This window comes from Gnatocerus cornutus, chromosome 3 (genome assembly GCF_029298725.1).
Source record: "Gnatocerus cornutus isolate USDA-ARS CGAHR chromosome 3, icGnaCorn1.1, whole genome shotgun sequence".
NCBI lineage: Eukaryota > Metazoa > Arthropoda > Insecta > Coleoptera > Tenebrionidae > Gnatocerus > Gnatocerus cornutus.
Window position 1 is genome coordinate 15,855,151 of NC_142235.1, and position 17,259 is coordinate 15,872,409.

General features: G+C 35.8%; 4 protein-coding genes across 6 annotated transcripts; 1 reads left to right on the top strand and 3 right to left on the bottom strand.

Annotated features, from left to right (window-relative positions):
• Positions 1-934: 934 nt before the first annotated feature.
• On the bottom strand, positions 935-2,834 carry LOC148177465 (alpha-tocopherol transfer protein-like). Its single transcript, XM_088032002.1, has 4 exons — positions 2,637-2,834; positions 2,418-2,577; positions 2,248-2,369; positions 935-1,540 (listed from the first exon to the last, which is right to left on the bottom strand). The coding sequence occupies exons 1-4, from the start codon at positions 2,797-2,799 to the stop codon at positions 1,047-1,049; spliced, it is 939 nt and encodes a 312-aa protein (XP_087888128.1). The 5' UTR covers positions 2,800-2,834; the 3' UTR covers positions 935-1,046.
• A 6,785-nt stretch (positions 2,835-9,619) lies between these two features.
• On the top strand, positions 9,620-13,046 carry Pgm1 (phosphoglucose mutase 1). 2 transcript variants are annotated; one of them, XM_088031936.1, is made up of 9 exons: positions 9,620-9,798; positions 9,862-10,111; positions 10,157-10,595; positions 11,405-11,601; positions 11,647-11,912; positions 12,194-12,334; positions 12,383-12,566; positions 12,619-12,747; positions 12,818-13,046. In XM_088031936.1, the coding sequence occupies exons 2-9, from the start codon at positions 9,869-9,871 to the stop codon at positions 12,905-12,907; spliced, it is 1,689 nt and encodes a 562-aa protein (XP_087888062.1). In that variant the 5' UTR covers positions 9,620-9,798; positions 9,862-9,868; the 3' UTR covers positions 12,908-13,046. The 2 variants fall into 2 exon arrangements, with proteins under 2 accessions (XP_087888062.1, XP_087888063.1); XM_088031937.1 differs by having other exon boundaries at positions 9,620-9,766.
• LOC148177467 (carbohydrate sulfotransferase 11) lies at positions 12,958-14,003 on the bottom strand. Its single transcript, XM_088032059.1, has 3 exons — positions 13,800-14,003; positions 13,490-13,741; positions 12,958-13,438 (listed from the first exon to the last, which is right to left on the bottom strand). Exons 1-3 carry the CDS (start codon positions 14,001-14,003, stop codon positions 13,022-13,024), a joined length of 873 nt encoding a protein of 290 aa, XP_087888185.1. The 3' UTR covers positions 12,958-13,021.
• A 7-nt stretch (positions 14,004-14,010) lies between these two features.
• Positions 14,011-17,215, bottom strand: LOC148177468 (U11/U12 small nuclear ribonucleoprotein 25 kDa protein). Of its 2 annotated transcripts, XM_088032028.1 has the most exons (4): positions 17,081-17,215; positions 16,882-16,992; positions 16,329-16,557; positions 14,011-14,256 (listed from the first exon to the last, which is right to left on the bottom strand). In XM_088032028.1, the coding sequence occupies exons 3-4, from the start codon at positions 16,554-16,556 to the stop codon at positions 14,011-14,013; spliced, it is 474 nt and encodes a 157-aa protein (XP_087888154.1). In that variant the 5' UTR covers position 16,557; positions 16,882-16,992; positions 17,081-17,215. The 2 variants fall into 2 exon arrangements, with proteins under 2 accessions (XP_087888154.1, XP_087888156.1); XM_088032030.1 differs by lacking the exons at positions 16,882-16,992; positions 17,081-17,215 and having other exon boundaries at positions 16,329-16,851.
• Positions 17,216-17,259: the final 44 nt, after the last annotated feature.

Here is a 17,259-nt window from a genome sequence, read left to right on the forward strand (position 1 = left end):
AAAATTTGAGGAATTAACGGCGTTAATGGCAAAATTGGCAATGTTAACAGCAAAATTTATGGAGTTAACGACAACACTAAATTAGACAACGGGTTTAATAGCAAAATTGATGGAATTAACGGCGTGCACCGTAAAATTTAAGAAGTTGACGGCAAAATTGAAGGAATTAACGGCGTTGATGGCAAAATTGGCGATGTTAACAGCAACAATGACTGAGTTAATGGTAAAATTGATGGAGTTAAAGGCGTTAACGACAATATTGAAGTAGACAACGGGGTTAATAGCAAAATTAAAAAAGTTAACGGCTAATTGATCGAATTAACGGCGTTAATATTAAAATTGATGGAGTTAACAGCGCAAACGGGAAAATTCAAGGAGTTTACATCAATATTGAAAGAGTTAACGGCACAATTGTCAGAATTACCAGCGTTAGTAGCATAATTGACGGAGTAAACCGCAAAATTTGAGGAATTAACGCCGTTGATGGCAAAATTGGCGAAGTTAACAGCAAAATTGATGGTGTTAACGACAACACTGAGTTTGACAACGGGTTTAATAGCAAAATTTATGGAAATAACGGCTTGCACGGTAAAATTGAAGAAGTTGACTGCAATATTGAAGGAGTTAACAGGACAATTGACGGAATTAACAGCGTTAATAGCAATATTAGCGGAGTTAACGGCAAAATTAACGGAATTAACGGCGTTGATGGCAAAATTGGCGATGTTAACAACAACATTGAATAAATTAATAGTAAAATAATGGAGTTAACGGCGTTAACGACAACATGGAAACGTTAATACCAAAATTGAAGGCAAAATTGGCTGAGTTGTTCGCAAAATTAAAGGAGTTAATGATACAATTGACAAAAATAACGGCGTTAATGACAAAATTTGCTGAACTAACGGCGCAAATGGCAAAATTGTTCGAATTAATGGCACAAATGACGGAATTAACGGTGTTAACGGTAAAATTGACAGATTGCAGATCTACCAACTGTAAAAAAACTTTTCAACTAGACATACTTTATTTATAAAAACCCGCCCCTAATCGATGGAAAGCTGCCGGAAGCTCCCCTCAACCCCAATACTGCTAGTAAACTTGTCTATCCTCTTCGGCGGCTTCCCGCTGATCTTCACCTCTTCTTGTTCTTCAAACCACTCGGCGTTCTCCTCCAGCATGTCTTGCCACCTCCTCATGTATTCCCGAACTGTGTCTAAACTTCCCCCAAAGTCAGACGGAAGCAGCTTCAAGTAGAGTTCTTCAGGCAAAGAGTCTGAAGATTTGTGCACCATAAACCTCTGTCGGACTTTTTCGTGAAGAAGAGGTCGGATCGCAGTGACGACTTTTTCGGCCATCGATGGACAGTTGATGAGGTGGACTTGGCTGAGTCGGGAAGCGTAAGCATCTCGGAGGACGGAGATCGCATTTTTGAATTGTGGAGTTAAGCATTTTAGTAAAATACTCGATGATACGTTTGCGAGGTCGAAAATTAAGATTTCGCTTGTGACTGGGAATTTGCAAGTCAGAGTTATGTCATCTGAAAAAAAATACAATTAAGAATTCATTTATAATAAAAGTAGTTACTAATTAATAAAATGTGTTTTAGAAGTGACTATGAAGTCATAATTTAGTGAAATATAATTTTTTATGACAGTTAAGTAATGTTTATTTATGCTTTTAACTCTCATTAAGTGAGTTAAGATATTAAAATAAAAATGAATAAAAAATGCACGGGGGGGGGGGGGGGGGGGGGCTTTGGAGTTTGGAATGGGTTGGTAGCCCTGCTTCTATCTTTGAGATTTTTACAAATTGAAACCTGAAAAACGTGAAAAGTACCTAACAGTGACAACCCGAAACTTAGACAATTGTAAATCAAAATTGTTTGAGACTCTGATGCTAAAATAAGAAATTTAAAAGACACAAAGCGCATAGTTTTTTACCAGTTGGTAATATGTATTGACACTTTTAACTAAATCTTTAAAGATTTTCGGAATATAAAGTGGGCTTTGGCACCTCCGTCTGCCATCTCAGCAATTCAGCTGTCAAAAACAGAGCTACCAACCAATTGCAAATTCAGCAGCCTCGTATATTAAAGATTGTTCCAAAAAAACAAAAAATTAATGTATTCTAATCTAATTAGCATCCTTTTATATTTCCAAGCGGAAAGAGAATTTCCGAGGTCGTTGCATTGAAAAGTCAAGATTACTTCCGAATGTTGACATTATGGAAAATTTTGACACTTACACATCATCCAGAATAATTTAAGACACGCCACCATATCAAAAGTGTCCGGATTCGGATCCTCCACGGAAATAACACAAATTCTTTCACCTTTCTCCGTTAATTTTGGCATTCTGACTACATTTCTACAAAAAACTCATGAATAATAAACCGATAAAAACCAACTATCGTACATTGATTTACAAGCTTGAATTACATCTTTCCCGCGCGGGTTCCTCCCGCTATAAAACTCCGGAAATGCAAACTTCGCCAGGAAGTATCCCTCTACTTTCCTCTTCGCAATCTCTAAATTAAATTTCGAGCCCCTGATAAAATTCCTAATCAGGTCCTGATCTAAAATCACGTATTTATGAAACAAGGGAGTGAAGAAACGCAAGGAGGACGGGCCAAACCGTATTTTTTAGGTAAATAATCCGAACACTGCATCCACTCATTTAACAATTTCTCCACGTGTCGCAACCGATCTTCATCTTCTTCGATTCTTTTCTTAACATTCTCAATGTCATCGTTTGTGACATCGAAGAACTGTTCAACGCACCGTTTTCGCACCATCATCAACTAAAGTTGTACCAAGTGTAGCTGCCATGTATTTATACGCGGTGAAGATGACCTCGGCTCTACTATACCACTTTTAATTTTGTCTTAAAACAGTGGAGATTCGATGGTGATGTCCTCCAGTTTTGCCTAGAAGGGGACGTGGGCCAAATTGTTAATTTTGTGACTTTGAAATGATTTGTGGGTTCATGGGTGGGCAAAACCTTGAAAGTTGAGAAACTGGCGAAGGAGGCTTTGGGATTGGGAAGGGGTTGGTATGCCTGTTGGGCACTGCGACAACCTAAACCTAGTAATAGGGAAGTCAACAAATTTGAGACTTTGCTTTCAAGTATTCTGATTTTGGAAAGCCTTCTGACAAACCCTGAAGCCTTAAAATTGATAAGTGAAGCCTGGAAGAATGTCATAGTTAAACTTGAAGCAACTTCTGACAACCTCACACCTGGGCAAGTATGGAGACAAGTAAATTAACACAGTCAGGGCCTGAAGCCTGAAAAAGATAACAGCCTAGATAACCTTTTAACTTTGTGACAACCTTAAACCTAGAAAAAAAGAGAATCTAAACTGATTCTAGTGATGATTGACCTGAAACCTCAAAATCTGAAATCAAGGCTGAAAATAAAGAAATTCGAAAGCCTTTTGAAAACGTATTAAAAACAGCTCTGAGTTATCGAAAAGATACGAAATGCACTCCAAAAATTCGACAGTTTGAACTGACCTTCATTTACAAAAAAAAAAACAAAACCACAGAATTAAAAAATCGGATAGGTCAAAACAAATCTTCAATTATTGTATTTTCTGTCCCAGACAAGGTCACATTAACTTGTTATTAAATAAATTGACCACATTTAGATTTGTTTTTAGATTACAGTAGTAAATTTTTCATTCAAATGGCGTCTTATAATGGATGAGATTATTCAAGAACACAATGAATTTAATTGTCCAAAAAAATATTATGGAAACAACGCGAAATAAAATTTAATGTTCTGATTCTATAATTCATGACATTATGTTGAAATGTTTAATATCGCATCCTTGAAAAAACGAAGAAATATTTACAATGGAGATAAGCAAACGGAAGTGGTAAGCCATGCAAGTTTGGTTGTGGCCAAACGGTAATTAACTTCAGCTAACAGACATTTAAATTCTGTGTTAATTATGAACAAAAGTGGCCTTGTTGAGATATTGCCATAAAAACTAATAAAATTATTGTTGGGTTCAATATTTTATAACGATATTTTGATTTAGTTTCAAGTTCAAATTGGTGATCTTATTTGTTTTATAAATACGCTCTGTATAATTATTTATTTGTTTATTATGTTTTGACATGGTTGTATTAAATGTTTACGTTTGCAAAAAAAAAGAATTTACACATTGTTTGGTTATTTCGATACAATGTCATATTATATTCAAATTATTATTTTGATAATATGTATAGATCAAGGAGATTTTCTTTGTTGGGCACGGGAAGGTCGAAACTAACTTCAAGCAACTTTTGAAGGAGTTGTGTTAGAAAATGTTCACAAATTATAGAAAAGTCAAATTTTTGATAATTTTAATGCTGTTTTTGACTTGTAATTTACTGTGGTAAATACCGAAATAATAGATCAAATGGCAATGAAATCTTAGGAATTAATGGGAGAAAAATTAGAATTTTTTATTTTAGAGCAAACCTAAACTTTCTTAATTTTTTTGTTAAAATCTGTAATTCTGGCAATTTTGACTGTAGAACAACGAAATTTGGAGAAGTCACTACTTGTGATTTGCTTATTGAGAGTGCCAAATTACAAAATAATAGAACAAACGAGAGAAAATTTAGAATTTTTTTGTTTGAAGAGTGAAACAAACATTTCTAATTTTTTTATAAAATTCTGTAACTCTAGTAATTTTAATCGTACAGCAACGAAATTTGGGTAGGTTACTATTTTTAACTTGCTTATTGAGAGGGCTAAATAACAAAATTAAATTAGAAAAAACAAGACAAAAATTTAAATTTTTTATTTTATAGCGAATCAAATTTTTTTTTAAAAAAACTGTAATTCTGGTAATTTTAATCGTAACACAACAAAATTTGAGTATGTTACTATTTTTGACTTGCCTATTAAGCCTATTTTTCCTTTAAAGAGTGAACTAAAAAGTTCTTTTCTTTGTTAACATTTGTAATTTTGGTAATTGAAACCTTAGAACAACAAAATTTGGGGAGGTGACTATTTTTGACTTGCTTATTGAAAAGACCAAATTGCAAAATTATTATCCCAGGAGGGTAAAAATTAGAATTTTTCCTTTTAGAACGAACCAAAAATTTCTCAATCTTTTTGTTAACATCTGTAATTCTTGTAATTTTAATCGTAAAACAACGAAATTTTCGCTGGTTACAAATTTACACTTGCTTATTCAGAGTGCCAAATTACAAAATTGTAGAGCAAACAGAACAAAAACTAAACAAAATATTTTAGAACAAACCAATAATTTTTTAATTTTTTTTGTTAAAATTTGTAATTTTGGTAATTTTAATTGTAGAGCAACAAAATTTAAGGAGGTTACTACTTTTGACTTGATTACTGAGAGTACCAAACTACAAAATTATAGAACAACCAATAATTGGAATTTTTTCATTTTGGAGCCAGCCAAAAATTTCATAATAGTTTTGTTAAAATTCGTAATTCTGATAATTTTAACCGTAAAGCGATGAAATTTGAGGAGATTACTATTTTTGACTTGCTCATTGAGATTGCCAAATTACAAAATTATAGAGGAAACGCGACAAAAATACGAAATTTTCATTTTACAGCGAACCAAAAGTGTCGGATTTTTTTTGTTAAAATCTGTAATTTTGATAATTTTTCCTGTAGAGCAACAAGTACGGAGTTTATTATATTTGACATGTTTATTAAGAGTGCCTAATTACAAAACAATAGAGATAAAACAAGACAAAAGTTAAATATTTCATTTTAGAGCAAATTAAAAATTGAAGACATTATATCCCAAACAAAATATGTAGATTAAAAAAAAAGTTAGTTTAAACTAAGGATTTTCAATAACTGTTATTAATGTTTTTTTTTATAATATCTGTAGCCCCTGTAGTTTTGACCATAAAGCAAAAAAAAATTCGATGACAAACTACAATTATGAATTGTTTTATTTGCGAAGCGATTAGTTCGTCATATTTTAAATAAATATTTTTGTGGTTTATGAATGCAAAAAACGTCAGCTTTTATCAAGGAAAACAACTTTGCAATTTACTAACGATAAAATTGAGTGTTTACTGCTCCTGCATTATAATAATAGGTAAGAATAAGTACAAAGATATTGTGAGTAGTTTAAAGTAATGCAAAAAGTTCCAATAAATAAAATAATAATAAACTCAGGGCCACAAGCCATCCCAATTAATTTGTTTGCAATTTGTACAAAAAAGCCAACTCACCGAAAACAAACCCGCATAAACCCTGTCGTTTAAAACTCTTGCCATATAGCCCTTCAAAAGGCAGCTGGCTGTAAAAATAACGCTAGCTACCCCATGACGAGCCCTGCGGCACCAAGTTGCCAAACCCACTTCTTGTCACAACTAAAACCAAATTAAATTATCACGAAAATTATTTTCCTTTTTATATGATAACTCGGGAGGGGTTCTTCCTGTCTTTCCAACTGTGTCCTGTTCAGAAGCGATAATCTTATCGCAAAAGTTGCGGTTACAAAACTTCCAACTAAACCAACAAAAATTCAAATCTCCAACTTGTTTCAGAAATTTCGAAAAAACAACCAAAGACAAAAATAAATCCGAAAATGAGTGTCAGAGTTTGATATCCAAAACCGGAAATATCCTCGCGTTTTATCACTGATAACGCGACATTCTCTTTTCTGTTATCACCAGTAGCAGGGCTGCACAATGTTACTTTGTCCAAGTCGTCATTTACAGAAAATCTTCGGTTAACCACCGTTTCCCGGTTTTATCAATTTCCTTTCACGATAATTCCGTTGGTTTGTTTCGACACTTGTTTTAACACTGGAGAGCTCGGAAACCGCTCTTGGTAAAAAAAATTATTTCATCGCTCTATGTCTATGATAAAGCTGCAGAAGGGCGAAAATCGACGAGCTGTGATGTCTGGTAACGTGAGAATTCCGGCTCTTGACGGAGATATCGTCATGATTTCATGTGTTGGAAAGAGTGAAATGAAGAGTAATAGCATGATAGAAACATTGCTGCCATATGTGAAAAACAGAATCAACATGTGGTTTTCGATTGAAATCGGAAAAAAATTTTGGATGACGTGGTGGACTTGTCTGTTCTGGATAAATTAATGTGTTGGAATTGAGAGGATTTGCTTCGGGAATTTTAGTTTCAGGATGATTTTGAGAAAAAACAAGAGTATAATTTTTTTATGTTGTGAATATTTTGCGGTCTTAATGTTGTATTTTTTGTCATTTTCTTTATTGTTGTTGTCCAAATTTGATTATATTATAGGTTTTGTAGTCTTCTTTTTTACTGTTTTTCTTCTTTTTTTGTCTCTTCTTCTCATATTCGTCTCATTTTGCCCCCTTCTCTGTGTCTTTTTTTTTTCTTCTTAAGCTCATAGTAATAGAGCAACCTAAAAGCAGAAAAACTGGGAACCTGAAAATCAGCGAAATAGAATTTTTCATTTTAAAACGAACAAAAAGAACAAAAATTAGAACTTTTTGTTTTAAGAGTGAACTAAAAAGTCCTTAATTTTTTTTGCTAAAATCTGTATATTTGGTAATTTTAACCGTAGACCAATGCACTTTGGGGAGATTACTATTTTCGGCTTGCTTATTTGCCAAATTACAAAATTATAGAGCAAAAAGGACAAAAATTATAATTTTTCGTTTTAAGAGTGAACCAAAAATTTCTTAGTTTTTTTGTTAAAATCTGTAATTCTGGTAATTCTAACCGTAGAGCAACGAAAGTTGGGGAGATTACTATTTTCGGCTTGCTTATTAAGAGTGCCAAATTACAAAATTAGAGAGTAAATGGAACAAGAATTAGAATTTTTCGTTTAGAGAGTGAACCAAGAACTTTTTTTTTGGTAAAATCTGTAATTTTAGTAGTTTTGACCGTAAAGCAACAAAATTTGAGGAGATTACTACTATTTTTGGTTTGCTTATTAAGAGTGACAAATTACAAAATTATAGAGCAAAAGGAACAAAAATTAGAATTTTTTTGTTTAAAAAGTAAACCAAAAATTCCTTAATTTTTTGTTAAAATCTGTAATTTTGATGCCATAGCAACGAAATTTGGAAAGATTACTATTATCGACTTGCTTATTCAAAGTGCCAAATTATAAAATTATAGAACAAACGAGACAAAAATTAAAATTTTTCATTTCAAGAGTGAACAAAAAATTTCTTATTTTTTTTTGATAAAATCTGTAATTCTGGTAATTTTGATCGTAGACTATCGAAATTTAGGGAGATTGTTGTTTTCGGCTTCCATATTAAGAGTGCCAAATTACAAAATTATAGAGGAAACAGGACAAAAATTAGAATTTTTCGTTTGAACAGAGAACTAAAAAATTTTGGTAATTTTAACCGTGGAATAACAAAATTTAAGGAGGTTTGTATTTTTGACTCAATTATTGAGAATATCAAATTATAACATTATAGAACAAACTAGACAAGATTTTGAATTTTTTATTTTACAGAAAACCAAAAATTTCTGAATTTTTTTGTTAAAATCTGTTATTTTACTAATTTTAACCGTAGAATAACAAATTTTGGGAAAGTTACTATTTTTAACTTGCTTATTGAGAGGGTCAAATTACAAATATATAGAAAAAAACAGGGCAGAAATTAGATTTTTTCCTTTTAGACCGAACCAAAAATTTCTTATTTATTTTTTTTTTGTTAAAATCTGCAATTTTGGTTATTTTTGCCATAGATAACAAAATTTAGGAAGGTAACAAATTTCAACTTGCTTATTGCAAGTGCCAAATTACAAGATTAGAATAGAATTTGAAGTTTTCGATTTAAGAGTGAAACAAAAATTTCTTTTTTGTTAATATCTGTTATTATGGTAATTTTATTCGTAGAGCAACAAAATAATTTGGGGAAATTACTATTTTCGGCTTGCTTATTAAGAGTGCCAAAATTCGAAATTATAGAGCAAACGGAACAAAAATTAGAATATTTCGTCTTAAAAGTGAACCAAAAATTTCTATTTTTTTTTTGTTAAAATCTCTAATTCTAGAAATTTTCACCGTAGAGTAACGAAATTTTAAGAGATTAAATTTATGTATTTGCTTATTAAAAATTCCAAAGAACGACATCGTAAACCAAACGAGACAAGTTAAGAAATATATTTTAAAACACACCAAATTAGTTTTTTAATTAAAATTTTTAGATATAATGGTTTCAATGGTAAAACAATGAAATTTTGGCCTATTACATACAAATTTCGACCTAAAAGAATCTGAAAACTCGAGAAAGTTGAGATGAAACTCAGATAATTTAAGAGTCTTTGAATTTAAGAAAACAGAATCTGTGAATTTCGTAAAATTTCAAAAGCCTGAAAATCTCAAAATTTAAGTCCCTACGGATCTGGGTAAACTTTTATAAGAACCCCAATCCGGCCCTGTCCACAATTACCACAATCCAGTAAACGCTCTGTTTATCCCTATAATTCTCCGTTTCATACCTGTAATTTAAAATAATAAATATAAATTAAACAAACATTTCTGTTTATAACGAAGTTCCCTCCGGCAATCACGTGTACCAATTTTCCATAATTAGAATGTATTCGACCTTAAAACGTCCGCCATGCGTTAATTTAAATTACCCGCGCCTCACTCATTCAAACTTCGCGGCACGCACCTGTCACTTGCCCACGCATGCGCATTAACTTTGACCTGTTTGTCATTGAAAGTTCAAATTTCAAGATAAATCGTAAAGATTCGAGCTTGACTGCAAAAGATTCCACCGAACTTCAGTTTATTGTCGTGAATTGAATCAACAAGAGGTACAATTTCATCACAAATCGCGTAATTACAAGTTAGTGACCTAACCTTCAAATTTTCAAAACTGAGATTTTCAATGAAAATTTCCTTGTTGCAGGTTCACGATGAGTCTTAAGTCTATAGTAGTCCCAACTACGCCCTTCGAGGGGCAGAAACCCGGCACGAGCGGTCTCAGGAAGAAGGTCAAAGTCTTCATGGAGAAAAACTACACTGAGAATTTTATACAATGTATCTTAAATGCGCTGGGGGAGAAAGTTAAAGGATCCACCCTCATTGTAGGGGGCGACGGGAGGTACTTCTCTAAACAAGCTATTAATATGATTATTCGAATTGCGGCCGCAAACCAAGTAAGGAATTTGAAGGCGTTGCCCCATTTTTAATGTTTTTTTTAGGTAGAAAAACTAATTATCGGCTCCAGAGGAATCCTATCAACCCCCGCCGTCTCTTCCCTTATCCGCACACATAAAGTCCTCGGCGGGATTGTCCTCACAGCGTCGCATAATCCCGGCGGAATCCGAAACGATTTCGGGATCAAATTTAACATAGAGAATGGGGGCCCCGCTCCTGATAGCTTTACGGATGCAGTGTATGATCTAACCAAGAAAATCAAGGAATATAAGTTCACCCCGGATCTAGACTGCGAGTTTGTCCAGACGGGAGTCCAGAATTTTGATGTGGATGGGAGGAATTTTATTGTAGAAGTCATTGATTCTTCTGATAACTACGTCACGCTAATGAAGGAGATTTTCGATTTCGGGAAGCTGAAGGAATTGATTAGGGGAAATGGGAATAGGCCGCCGTTTCAAGTACTTATTGATTCCATGAATGGAGGTGAGTCACTGGTAATTACTGGTTTGTTTCAAATGGGAATTATGCAACGTGCTGGCGAAAAATGACGCAGTTGTAAAAAAATGTGTGATTAGAGCGGGCGCTAAGAAAACTACACAATCTAGAGACGTATGAAAACAAATGAAGAGAGGTCAAATCGTTCATAGCCGACTTGATTTCGTCGATTTTTCTCAAAGAATAGTCTACTTTGATTACAAAAAATACGACTCATTTGTTATTGCTACTAATGACATCACCCTAGACTAATCTAATACTAATAAATTAGAAGTGTAAAAAGATTGGGATGAAGATTATCGTCACGCTTAGTTGCAAAAAGCAACTACAGTGGAACCTCGATTATCCGGGTGTTGTATATTTTGAATTAAAAAAAAACGTTCCAAATAATTTCGTTGCCTTAAACGTATGTTTATTCGCCAACTCGATTATCCGGGCAGGTTCGGTCCCGAGAAGCACGGATAATCGAGGTCGTACTGTATTCGTCTTTTTTATGTTATTTAGTTTCTCTTATCGCTATTGTTAAACGTTAATAGCGCAGATTATATTTTAGCGTTATTTGTGCGCTTATCCAACACGACTTCGATTGTTGAAAAACAAAAGCTGCTAACAAGGCTGTTGTGATTAATAACATAAACAAAATCTAAGCAGCCTTTGGAATTTGAAGTGGATTGGTAGCCCTGTTGTTGAGTTTGACATTGTCCAACTGACAATATCTTTGCAGGGTTACCAACGTAAAAAATGCGTCGTCAAAACAGATAATGCCTCATAAAATAACAATTTATCGCATTTTATAGTGACTGGCGTCTACGTGACCCGCATCTTCGTCGACGAGCTAGGAGCAAGTCCTGACAACAACGTGCGTCGAATCATCCCCTTAGACAACTTCGGAGAAATCCACCCCGACCCCAATCTCACCTACGCCAAAGAACTCGTCGATAAAGTCAAAGAGGACCTCAGCTACGACCTGGGGGCGGCCTTCGACGGCGATGGGGTGGGTAAAATCCCTTTTTTCCATCAACTAACCCTTTTTTTACAGGACCGTAACATGATAATCGGAAAAAACGCCTTCTTCGTCACCCCCAGTGACAGTCTGGCCGTGATCGCCAACAATTTAGACTGCATTCCATATTTTAAGAACAAGGGGGTGCATGGATTCGCTAGGTCAATGCCCACGGCGGCGGCGGTGGACCGAGTGGCGGCGAAACTAGGGAAAGAAATGTTCGAGGTTCCCACAGGATGGAAATACTTCGGGAATTTGATGGATGCCGGGAGGTTATCGCTGTGTGGGGAAGAGAGTTTCGGGTAAATGATTTCAGTTGACGTTTGACATTAGTAAATGGGTCAGGGACGCTGGGGTCACGTAAAAATAGAGAGCGGCGACGGAGCGACTTCGGAATTTGACTTCGGTTGGTAGCTCTGAAATGTCATGAAATATTCACTCCCATAAATTTAGAAATTGACATGCTGTCATCGCACAGGGCCAACTAGAAAATGACAGAAATAAAAATTTTGACTGATTAATTCCAGCCAAGATTTCTTCGCTCCAAGCTGAGTAGAAACTGACAGAATTACTGCGCTTTCAGGACCGGCTCCGATCACATCCGCGAAAAGGACGGAATCTGGGCCGTATTAGCATGGTTGTCCATCATCGCCCACAAAAAAATGAGCATAGAAGACATTCTAACAGAACACTGGAAGACTTACGGCCGAAACTACTTCACTAGGTAAAACCATCATCTATAAAAGAACAAGAAATGACAAATTTGTAACAGGTACGACTACGAGGAATGCGACAGTGATGACGCGAACAAAATGATGGTGCATCTTGAAGGTCTCTTAGCCGATTCTAGTTTCATCGGGAAAACGTATTCCTCCAAAGGGAAGACGTACAAGGTCAAAAAAGCCGATAACTTCTCGTATGTTGATCTTATCGATAAAAGCGTCGCCAAAAATCAGGTAAAACGAGCTGCGGGTGTTTATTTCGTGTTTTGCACGTTTTGGTTTGTAGGGAATTCGGATTCTGTTTGATGACGGATCTAGGGTTATTTTCCGACTGTCCGGAACCGGAAGTAGTGGTGCCACCATTCGAGTTTACATCGATAGTTACGAGAAAAATAACGTCACGTCCGACGCACAAGTGAGTCTCTATTGGAATACAGTCGCGGGCACAAAATTTCGGACGTGGTTGTAATATTTTTTTCTTCCAGGAAATGTTGAAGCCTCTCATCGACGTCGGTCTTGAGATCTCCCAGCTGAAGAAGTTCACCGGTCGGGATGAGCCCACCGTCATCACATAAGAACCAACCGTGTTGTAGTTGTGGCATTTATTGTGATCATTCGTTGCGTATCTATTTTTTGATTGTTTTATTTGTCTATATTTTTATTTGTACAAAAATGTAACCGGAAATAAATTAGGGCAAGTCAAAACCTAACAAATCTTCCAAAGTATACCCAAACAACTTAAAATCGTATTCGTATTCTTTGTAAAGTCTTTGGATGTCACTCATGGACAGCTGTTGGAAATACCTCCTTAGTTTAAGTGACGTGTTGGAGGACCTCGTGTAAGGAAACGTCACAGGCGGAGCACCAATCAAATCGAGTAATGCCCTCGAGTCTTCGACTAGCGTTTCGTATCGTCCAATGAACGAGTAGTTTAGAGAGCACGGATTGCACAGATTGTACACAGACGTCCAGTGTTCATTTTCAATGGCGCCACCGTCGAGGAGGTACCAAATAAACTCGCGGAAGGTTACATTGGCGCCGGTTTCTAAATCATCAGTGGTGGCCTTGGGACGGTACTTTTTGATGATGTTTCTTCCATATCTCAACTGGAAACAAACAGGACTGCGAATCTAAAGACATCCAAAGACGATTTTTACCTGGAAGTATTTGGTGTAAGTATTCTCGAATTTGTTACAATAAGCGGAAAGGAGGCGCTCGAAGGGGTGTCGAACCATGACGAAGGCAGTGTAGTGTTGGAGACAATGACGAATTTCGCCATCTTCGAGCTGCGAGAGCCGAACTGTTGAGTTTTCAGCGTGGGCGATGGAGCCGGGGATGTCCACAAGGTTCGAGGCCGAGGAGACGCCGGTTAGCACCATTAAGAGACGCTTCCAGTTCGTACAAGCTACCTAGAAAAGACAGACAGGGCTACCAACCCATTTCTACCTTTAAAGCCACCCATCCTACCTTGGGAACATAACAGTACAACATCTTATGCTTATGATCCACCAAAACATGATCCAACTTCCCATAATCAATTTTCTCGCTGATTCCATACCGCTGACACCCCGCCGTTAGCTGTTCCTGCCTGACGATCTGCTCCAGCCATGGATACCGCCCTTGCACCAACAACACCAACAACTGCCCGATAAAGAGTTTATAAGAAAGCATCCCCTCGTTAACATGTCTCAGCTTTTCCCCGCAACTTCTTCCCGAAACGTATTTCCGATTTATTAACAACCCCGTAATTGCTCACTAACTCGCCATCTTTGGTCATTGGTTTGCCCCAGTGGAGGAGATCGTAAGTTCTCCAGACGTAGTGCCAGGAGATCTTCGTTTTACTGCGAAGGCGCTGCTGGCGGAGGGTGAAGCTGCGTTGGATGGCGCGTTTTAGGTCGCGAACTGTTGTGCCGAGCTGGGGAATCTGAAAGAGGAGAGAAATTTACTTGGGAATGAGAGAAATGGGTGGGTGGGAAGTTTCCAGAAGAAGTTGTTGGTTTTATGTAGCGAAATGCGATCTGTATTGCGTGGGGAAAATATAGAAAATGAGCTAGATAAGCGAAAACAACGTTTGAATTAGAATTGTTGTTTTGAAGGATATTATTTATTCCGTGCAATAAAATCGGCAGTTGGACTACTGCCAGTTATCAATAATTTAAGAGATTTTTTTGGAAGATCTTTTTATTCATTTCAGCAGTACTCCATCAATCATTTTTATGTGGCACTCTGGCACTGCCCCAAAATAAGAAGAAATTAGACATTTTAAGACAGTAGTTTTCAAATTCGTATGAAATTGACAGTTTTTCATGGCAATTTTCACAAACTGGCTGTACACAAACAACGAATTTCTGCCTCAGCGTGGGACAGTTTTTAAAACAGCAGTCTACATTTACCGAAATAAATCAGTTTTGTCAGTTTTACGTAACTATCGGAAGACCACAGTTTTTAAGTTAATATACAGAGTGTTTCACGAAAACATCAAAAACTCGTAAAACCGGTAAAAACGACTTTTCTCAACCGAAAACGGAAGCGCGTTTTTCTTGAAACCCGAAATCATCTGGGGACATTTTTCTATTTATCTATTTTAGAACTGATATTTACCGATCACATTACCTTCGACGTGTCAAACTTCAAACTGCAAAGTACGCACTTTCCGCGAACGTGTCACAAATAACTATTTACTGCACTGAGTTGCACTTGACCACAACAGGACAACTTTGCTCCGAATGAGTCACTTTAATGTGATTAAATTGTCACGAAGATGAAGAACGTCATTCCTTAAAAATCGATTAGTGGAAATATTTTACAGAGATGAATGAAAGTGTTGACGATATCGGCGGTCAACTGTTTATGCAAATAAATTTGTCGGGTATTTTGTAATTATATTCCAAGCTTATAATGCCCATTCGCTGATTTGCATTGGTAATTACGTCATTAGATACAAGGAATTTAATGATCATTAGGAAGACGAGTTTTTCGTGGACATAAAAACAGTCATTTATGGCACTGGGGTAAAAAGTGAAATTATCGCGATAGTTTTTTACGAAACTCGAATCACGTTTCTTGGTAAATATTGTATCATTTTAACACTCGTTTAGGACTGATTCGCACTACTAATCTTCAACAAATACACTAATAAAACACTAACAGAAGATATTTTTAGACGAATTGACGATTAAGTCATCCTTTAGAATGGTTAACACATTGAAATGTCAACGAGTTACTATTACAAAACAATTATTACCGCAACATGTGAAGGCTAGAGTTGTTTAATTGTTTAAATTGGAGTTTCTTTATGATTTACAGCGTTGATCGTTAGGAATGTCAAAAACAAGACGGTTTAGTACAGATTTTGGAACGCTTGAAGAATGATAAGATCTGACATACATTGAATTTGATTATGGTTATCAATAGATAAACGGTAACAAATCTGGGAAAACTTATTGATCTCGGAACTGCCACAAAACAAACAGTTTTTTAATAATGGCTCAAAGTGACTACTGTTTCAAAACAAACAATCCTTGGAAGTTTTTAAGCCAGTATTAATTAATTTAAGGCACATGCTCTACTGCCAATTATACAATTAGAAAATAACTGCCCCCTCTTAAAACAGTATTTAAAATCAAATATATGCATTTTTATTTCAATGTAAACACAGAAGTTCATTTGTTTTGGATATTTTTAAAAGAGTATTTTTGTCAGAACCCATGAATTTTTACATATTCAATGCCTACTGACATTTTTCTCACTACTGTCTCAAATTGGCAATAAAATTTTGTACAATCTTCAGTTAATTTGTCATAAAAGAACTGCCACCTGTTATAAACTTGAATCAAATCACGGGCTGTATCAAATACAAGGTGTTTGTTTCTAGCATCAAGGGTGGCTCTGGAATTCCTGTCGGTAAGTAAGTTTTGTACCGTTTTAGCCCGGAATACCGAAAAAATTGTCTTTTTCTCCTCAAATCGAACCAACATAACCTCAAAATGTACTCACCACGACTTGCAGCGGAGTTTCCAAGTGTCTTAACACAGCAACTGTTATACTCTTTCCTTGCGCAACGGCAATCTGTGATACGACTTCTTCAGTTGTAACATCTCCTGGGAGGTCCTGAAGGAGAGGATCAGCCGCAATTAACCTCCTCAGACTACTTTGTGTAATTTCACATATATCTTCATAACTTAAATTATCCAGCTCTTGCTCCAAGCTCTGGTTCTCTTCCATTCTCAATATAAATAAATAACCACCGATATTATAAAATATTTATATTAGAAAATCGAAAATAAGTACACACTGACAGTTTACAGAATTGACGTTTGACAGCCGCATGTTGCCAACCCAACGCGCATGTCATTATAATTCCCCGATTTTTTGTACCATCAATCAAATCACGCCACAAATTGGATAATCGCCGTATCAGAGTTAAAACTGATGAATTATCAGCTCAATTTATTTTTATGTGACACCGTTCCGGTTTATTTACAGTGGCGTTGGCGTGACAACTCGAACAAAGGCGCAACGTTTTATGAATGAAAACCAAAAAACTTACCACTTTTTTAGGGGAATTCGTTTTAGTTGCGCAAAATGACACAAGCCCGTCTAATTCCGTGACCTCCTGTTGATTATTTGAATGTTTATGATCTAACAACCTGAAAAAAGTCTTACAAGGCAACAAGTCGCTCAGTTCGTTTTTCACGGTGGTTCCCCGAAAAACCGTTGAGTGTTTGACTGGATTGTTGGAAACCCACCTGTGGTTTTGCAGCGGTTCACCTGTACCAGTAGTCATAAAAATGTTGTCATAAAAGTCGATATTTTTTGATTTTTCTCGATTTTATGGGGTACTTAGTGCAAATGATGCATTAAACTAGCGAGTAATAAACGCTCTACTTTACTGTCGTTCGTTTAATCTTTAATCAGAGGTCACTAA